The 8,461-nt window shown below is 39.8% G+C and overlaps 1 protein-coding gene across 1 annotated transcript in view; it reads left to right on the top strand.

Moving 5' to 3' along the window:
* Positions 1-1,016: 1,016 nt before the first annotated feature.
* The window catches only part of LOC139750625 (protein brunelleschi-like), a gene marked incomplete at its 5' end in the record, with an annotated part of 205,178 nt that continues 197,733 nt past the window's right edge, over positions 1,017-8,461 (top strand). The window contains one exon of the mRNA XM_071665300.1: positions 1,017-1,201. Within this exon, the coding sequence (XP_071521401.1) occupies positions 1,017-1,201 (185 nt within the window). The remainder of the gene's footprint in view (positions 1,202-8,461) is intronic.

Raw genomic sequence — 8,461 nt, 5'->3', positions numbered from 1 at the left:
TGATCAGACAGAGATATTGTGTGTAAAAAGCTGAATGTTTTGTGATAGCTTGAATGTTTATGAAGACACTAACCATTGATAATTCACATCACCTTTTTCCCTCTCTCTCTCTCCCATATGGGAAAGAGTTTGATGCCCTGTGGGTTCTTATGAGAGGTAAACTTCACTCCCTGTTTCACCGCAGCATTTAATGCTTATCTTAGCTTGTACAGAGCTAGTGTTGTCTTTACCAAAATTCATTGTTTGTTCAGAAGGGACTGGTAGAAATCAGTTAAAAAGTGTGGAAAAGTAGTTACTAACTGTTAAGTAAGTTTTTGATATTCTCAAGAAGTTGGAAACCTCTTTAGAAAATGTTCTCCCTACAGGCTTTTCATTGCATTCATTTGTACTGACACAAGTTCTTTTAACCTGAAATGTTAGGAGTCATATTACAATTTGGGTACCAGGTGGCGAGGATTATTATATGAAGCACATGCTTCCTGGGTCTTTTTTGAATTTCCCACCGATCTTAGCATGCTGTATTGTACATATCTTTCATTTTAGATGTATATGTAGACAAAAGAGTCATTACTGAATAGTGTGATGTGACTACCCTACCCCCCAAAAAGAAAGTCCCAGCATTGTTGTCACTGGAGTATTCATGCATTAATGTAGGGCAGAATTATGGACACATGCTATGTAAACTCACTTGTTTGTAAATATCCTTTACTTTTACATGTGTTTCTTCTATTTTATGATGGGGAAACAAAATTTGAAGGCCTCATTTTTTCCGTAATTTTAAGAAAAAAATTGCAAGTGACGAGCATTTAAGGGCTAAATTCTGTTCTGTTCTCAAGTATACATTGGCCCTGCAGCACTGCACATACCAGAATTTAAGGGTTTCGAGTGTTTATATGCTGCAGTTTTGTTAGTTGCTTGTGTCTCAGCATACATAACCTCTAGATATTTGTGCATGGAGTACATGTAATTGTATAAGTATAACTTAACTAGTAGTGATTATATGTTAATATTACAAAAGGCACACCTTTCTTTTTATAGTTAGTGCGATGCTGCCTCACTTGATTGAGGTGGAGCGGCAGGAGATGGCTACTATGCTGGAGTCACTTAGCACAAGAAGTGGGAGTGGGCCAGCTCCTTTAGTAGTGCAGGAGACTGGTATTATTATTCCACCTGTCAACTTCCTGAACATACCCATTTGCAGGTATGTTTTTATGATGTATATTTTTTTTATCCTTATTTGTCAATTGTGATGTATCATCAATAATTTGAGTAATTGTGTGTATGTGATGTATATAATGTAAAATGTATTTACATGTGTATGGGTTTGTTTGTGAATGTAGTATTGTGCGTAACTGTAAATGTTAGCTTTTTTTCTTACCCTTTTATACAGAACAATGATGTAGTTTTGCACTCTTGGGGCCCCATCTCTTGAACCTTCTCTCCAATCATACAACTTTTAAACTTCTGTGTGCTGCCCTTAATTACTATATTCTCAATCAGTTTATTAAATTCGTCCTGTATTCTTTTACTGTTTTGTGCATTTACTTATTGATATCTTTTTTAAAAAGCTCCTTTGATTTCATGTACATCATCTGTCTTGTTTAGAAGTATAAAGGTTAATCAGGTCTTTCCTAACTCTTTTATTCATGATGGGCAAATTTTAGGCTTCCAGCCTTAGTTCTGGTACCATTTTTGTTTCCTCACCCCCAGCCTGCTCTCTTAATTTTTTGGGTTTCTTTAGATGTGGTGACTAAACTTGAGAAGCATATTCTAGTTTTGGCTTTATGGAAGGTGAGAACAGCATGCCGAATATTTCATAGTCCATGAACTTGAATATAATGCAAATATTTGTCAGCAGACAGTTGGTCTCTACAATTTTTCTCCTAAGCTAAGACTCAGGAAACAAGTTAAGAGCAGTGCTGACTCCAAGTCTCTCTCACATTCAAATTCCTTTAGCTTTTATCCTGCTAGATAGTATTCATATTGAGGACTTGTTTCACTGTGACTCATCCTCATTACTTACATTTTCTCAGATTGAACTTCATCAACCATGTGTTAGGTCAACTTTGGTGTCTGTCTAGGTTCCCCTTGTAAGTGATGCAAGCAAAGTTTTTCTCACTTCTTCCATGACTTTTGCATCATAAGCACACATGTTCAGTTAGGAGTCCATACCCTCTCTCAGGTCATTGACATAAATAAAGAATAGTAAGAGTCCCAGAACAGAACCCTTGCAGCACTCCATTTGGAGAAGCTCCTCAGACATGAATCCTTTGTTCTCTTCAATGTAGATAGTCTTCTGACCAATCAAATAGGCTCCTCATATTCCTGCTAGGTCAACTTAGATAATATTCTGTCTAACCAAGAAGGCTCCCCTTATTCCTACTAGATGTGCTACTATCATAATCATCTCCCATTGTTAGATTCTTTCTGGCAGTCCAGTTACAAACAATCCATCCAGCCTTCTGTCTTGTCTAAAATAGAGCTAACTTTTTCACAGAAATCAAGTAAGGTCTTTACACATGACTGCCTTTCATTAAAGCTGTGTTGTCTCTATCTTTGGTTATGTTTTCTCAGCAGGAAATCACCCATATTCTTTCCAATTATTTTTATTACTGGTACTTTACAGACCACTCATTAGGGAGAATGAACTGTAGTTCATCTCCATTTCCTAGTCTCCTTTCTCATTGATGGCTATGGTATTTGCCCCTTTTCCACTCCCTTTGCACTTTGCCTTTCTTTAGTGACTTCTTGAAGACTATTTTAAGTTATTTATCAAGTGTATCTGCAAACATCTTCAGAAATATCAAGACTGTGATCATTGTATGGGGCAAAACCCTGTAGTATTCTTTTAAAGTCTTTTCTAGATATCTCATTTCTTTCTAAGACCTCCTTCCCATTTCATTTCATTGATGTTGGAGCTATAGTGCCTCCCACTATGAAAACACTTTTGAATGTCTTTCACTTCTTCACGTATCCTTACATCATCCTCTACTCTCTTCCATCAGAACCCCTTAGCTTGATTAGCTGTTACTTTAACTGACAATTTTATTCCTGATGACTTCATGGAAAAGTTTAGGGTGTTCTCTTGTCCAAAATATTCTTCACTAAATTTCTTTATTTCCATATGGCAGGAGTACTGCCTTTATCTTCACCACTGCACATCTTGAAGCTCCTTTGCTTTTTGAAATCTTGTATTGAAATATTTTTCCCTTGTTCTCAATCTTTTCTCTGTACTTAAGGCTAGCAAAACCCATATTCCTACACATTCACTCTATCACAAAACCTTTCATCAGAATGCTTTGGATCATGGCTATCAAACACCATTTCCCAATATGTGTTACCATACAATAGTTTAGTTCTGTGTACTTTCCACAATATTATCCCCTCTTTATATCTTGTCTCATTCCTGCTTCTTTTAAATCCTCATTTACCTCTACCAGTCATTGTAACACAGATGATATTCTCTGTATCGAGTATGTGTGAGTGTTTAAGTCACCTCATCATAATGTGTTCATTAACAGGCTGGTATTGGAAATTTACCTGTTACACACTCAGAAAATAACATGTCTTCCTGACTGTCATCATGAGAATCTTAATTACCATCCTGCATTTGTGATCCACCCAACTTCTGTAGCTAAAGCTCCTTGACCTGCCTCTTTTTCTATCTTTCTGCAACATTTACAGTAGTAATATTGACCTTTCCTCTGTTGAACATGACGTGTTTACTTCCCTCCCTGACTTTTTTCTTTTTTCTGAAAGCCAACTGTATAAGGATGCTGCTGCTTTGCATTATCAGAACTCAGACTATAATCTCTCATCATTTCTGCATGTGTGCTTGTGCATTGGAGATGATTTATTTCTGAAATGGAGCTAAGGTGGTGGATTGGTGAAAGAGAGAAGAGGCTGTTGTCTAAGAAAGTAGTTCATGAGAAACTCTGAGAGAGTATTAAACAACATGATAGATTAAGTTATGTAAATTTGTATAGAGAAGCTGAGGATTATTAAACAACATGATGGATTAAGTTATGTAAATTTGTGTAGAGAAGCTGAGATACTTATATGACATACTCAATGTCTTAGTTGTGTTAGAAGCGTAAGAGTTATTATGCAGTCAATTGGGTCATGAAGTACGAAAAAAACATGACTTGGTTTAAGGTAATGAAGTCATGGCAAATGACTTATTTGAGTCTGTATATATTTATTTATTTTTTTAGTAAACTTTGTCGCTGTCTCCCACGTTAGCGAGGTAGCGCAAGGAAACAAACGAAAGAATGGCCCAACCCACCCACATACACATGTATATACATACATGACCACAGTCGCACATATACATACCTGTACATTTCAACGTATACATATATATACATACACAGACATATACATATACATATATACACATGTACATAGCTCATACTTGCTGCCTTTATTCATTCCCATCGCCACCCTGCCACACATGAAATAACAACCCCCTTCCCTGGCAAGTATGTGAGGTAACGCTAGGAAAAGACAGCAAAGGCCACATTCGTTCACACTCAGTCTCTAGCTGTCATGTATGATGCACCAAAACCACAGCTCCCTTTCTACATCCAGGCCCACAAAACTTTCCATGGTTTATCCCAGACGCTTCACATGCCCTGGTTCAATCCATTGACAGCACGTCGAACCCGGTATACCACATCGTTCCAATTCACTCTATTCCTTGCACACCTTTCACCCTCCTGCATGTTCAGGCCCCAATCGCTCAAAATCTTTTTCATTCCATCCTTCCACCTCCAGTTTGGTCTCCCACTTCTCCTCGTTCCCTCAACCTCTGACACACATATCCGCTTTGTCAATCTTTCCTCAGTCATTCTCTCCATGTGACCAAACCATTTCAATACCTCTTCTGTTCTCTCAACCACACTCTTTTTATTACTACACATCTCTCTTACCCTTTCATTACTTAATCGATCAAACCACCTCACACCACATATTGTCCTCAAACATCTCATTTCCAACACATCCACCCTCCTCAGCACAACCCTATCTGTAGCACACGCCTTGCGACCATATATCATTGTTAGAACCACTATTCCTTCAAACATACCCATTTTGCTTTCCGAGATAATGTTCTCGCCTTCCACACATATTTCAACTCTCCCAGAACTTTCTCCCCCTCCCCCACCCTGTAACTCACTTCCACTTCCATGGTTCCATCCGCTGCCAAATCCACTCCTAGATATCTAAAACACTTCACTTCCTCCAGTTTTTCTCCATTCATGCGTACCTCCCAGTTGACTTGTCCCTCAAACCTACAGTACCTAATAACCTTGCTCTTATTCACATTTACTCTCAGCTTTCTCCTTTCACACACTTTACCAAACTCAGTCACCAGCTTCAGCAGTTTCTCACACGAATCAGCCACCAGCGCTTTATCATCAGCAAACAACAACTGACTCACTTCCCAAGCTCTCTCATCCACAACAGACTGCATAGTTGCCCCTCTCTCCAAAACTCTTGCATTCACCTCCCTAACAACCTCATCCATAAATAAATTAAACAACCATGGAGACATCACGCACCCCTGCTGCAAACCGACATTCACTGAGAACCAATCACTTTCCTCCCTTCCTACTCATACACATGCCTTACATCCTCAATAAAAACTTTTCACGGCTTCCAGCAATTTGCCTCCCACACCATCTACTCTTAATACCTTCCGCAGAGCATCTCTATCAACTCTTATCATATGCCTTCTCCAGATCCATAAATGCTACATACAAATCCATCTGTTTTTTTTTAAGTATTTCTCACATACATTCTTCAAAGCAAATACCTGATCCACACATCCTCTGCCACTTCTGAAAACACTCTCCTCTTCCCCAATCTGATGCTTTGTACATGCCTTCACCCTCTCAGTCAATACCCTCCAATATAATTTCTCAGGAATACTCACACTTATGCCTCCGTAATTTGAACACTCTCTTTTATCCTCTTTGCCTTTGTACATTGGCACTGTGCATTCATTCTCCCAATCCTCAGGCACCTCACCATGAGCCATACATACATTGAATATCCCCACCAACCAGTCAACAACACAGTCACCCCCTTTTTTAATAAATTCCACTGCAAAATCATCTAAACCCGCTGCCTTACCGGCTTTCATTTTCCTCAAAGATTTCACTACCTCCTCTCAGTTTACCAAATCGTTCTCCCTGACCCTCTCACTTTGCACACCACCTCGACTAAAACACTGTATGACTGCCACTGTATCATCTAACATATTCAACAAACCTTCAAAATACTCACTCTATCTCCTTCACACATCACCACTGCTTGTTATTACCTCCCCATTAGCCCCCTTCACCAATATTCCCATTTGTTCTCTTGTCTTATGCACTTTATTTACCGCCTTCCAAAACATCTTTTTATTCTCCCTAAAATTTAATGATACTCTCTCACCCCAACTCTCATTTGCCCTTTTTTTCACCTCTTGCACCTTTCTCTTGACCTCCTTCCTGTTTCTTTTATACATCTCCCAGTCATTTACACTATTTTCTTGCAAAAATTGTCTAAATCCCTCTCTCTTCTCTTTTACTCATAATCTTACATCTTCATCCCACCACTCACTACCCTTTCTAATCTGCCTACCTCCCACGCTTCTCATGCCACAAACATCTTCTGCGCAAGCCATCGCTGCTTCCCTACATACGTCCCATTCCTCCCCCACTCTCCTTATGTCCTTTGTTCTCACCTTTTTCCATTCTGCACTCAGTTTTTCCTGGTACTTCCTCACACAAGTCTCCTTCCCAAGCTCACTTACCCTCACCACTCTCTTCACCCCAACATTCTTCTTCTTTTCTGAAAATCTCTACAAATCTTCACCTTCGCCTCTACAAGATAATGATCAGACATCCCTCCAGTTGCACCTCTCAGCACATTAACAACCAAAAGTCTCTCTTTCATGCGCTTATCAATTAACACGTAATCCAATAACGCTCTCTGGTCATCTCTCCTACTTACATATGTATGCTTATGTGTATCTCTCTTTTTAAACCAGGTATTCCCAATTACCAGTCCTTTTTCAGCACACAAATCTACAAGCCCCTCACCATTTCCATTTACAACACTAAACACCCCATGTACATCAATTATTCTCTCAACTGCCACATTACTCACCTTTGCATTCAAATCACCCATCACTATAACCCGGTCTCAAGCATCAAAACTGCTAACACACTCACTCATCTGCTTCCAAAACACTTGCCTCTCATGATGTTTCTTCTCCTGCCCAGATGCATAGGACCCAATAATCACCCATCTCTCTCAATCCACTTTCAGTTTTACCTGTCTCAATCTAGAGTTTACTTTGTTACACTCTATCACATACTCCCACAACTCCTGCTACTCCTCCTTTGCTCTTGTCCTCTCACCAACCCCTGACTTTACTCCCAAAACATTCCCAAACCACTCTTCCCCTTTACCCTTGAGCTTCGTTTCACTCCGAGCCAAAACATCTAGGTTCATTTCCTCAAACATACTACCCATCTCTCCTTTTTTTTCATTTTAGTTACATCCACACTCATTTAGACACCCAAATCTGAGCCTTTGAGGAGGATGAGCACTCCCTGCGTGACTCCTTCTGTTTCCCCTTTTAGAAATTTAAGTACAAGGAGGGAAGGGTTTCTATCACCCTGTTCCTCTCCCTCCTACGTGCATTCTGTGACATGCAGGGAATGCGTGGGAAGTATTCTTTCACCCCTGTCCCCAGGGATATATATCTATATATTCATTTATTATACTTTGTCGCTGTCTCCTGCGTTAGCATGGTAGCACAAGGTAACAGACAAAATAATGGCCCATCCCACCCGCATACACATGTATATATGCCTACACGTCCACACACACACATATACATACCTATAAAGTTCACTGTATACGTATGTATACATACACAAACATATTCATATATACACATGTACATAATTCATACTTGCTGCGTTTATTCATTCCCCTTGCCACCCTGCCACACATGAAATGACAACCCCCTACCCCCGCACGTGTGCGAGGTAGCACTAGCAAAAGACAACAAAGGCCACGTTCGTTCATACTCAGTCTCTAGCTGTCACATATAATGCACTGAAACCACAACTCCCTTTTCACATCCAGGCCCCACAAAATATTCCATGGTTTACCCAAGACACTTCACATGCCCTGGTTCAATCCATTGACAGCACGTCGACCCTGTTATACCTCATCGTTCTAATTCACTCTATTCCATGCACACCTTTCACCCTCCTGTATGTTCAGGCCTCATTCGCTCAAAATCTTTTTCACTCGATCCTTCCACCTCTGATTTGGTCTCCCACTTCTCGTTCCCTCCACCTCTGACACATATATCCTCTTGGTCAGTCTTCCTCACTCATTCTCTCCATGTGACCAAACCATTTCAATACACTCTCTTCTGCTCTCTCAACCACAC

The sequence above is a fragment of the Panulirus ornatus genome, chromosome 10 (genome assembly GCF_036320965.1).
Source record: "Panulirus ornatus isolate Po-2019 chromosome 10, ASM3632096v1, whole genome shotgun sequence".
Taxonomy (NCBI): Eukaryota; Metazoa; Arthropoda; class Malacostraca; order Decapoda; family Palinuridae; genus Panulirus; species Panulirus ornatus.
This window is presented reverse-complemented; position numbering and strand designations above follow the sequence as displayed.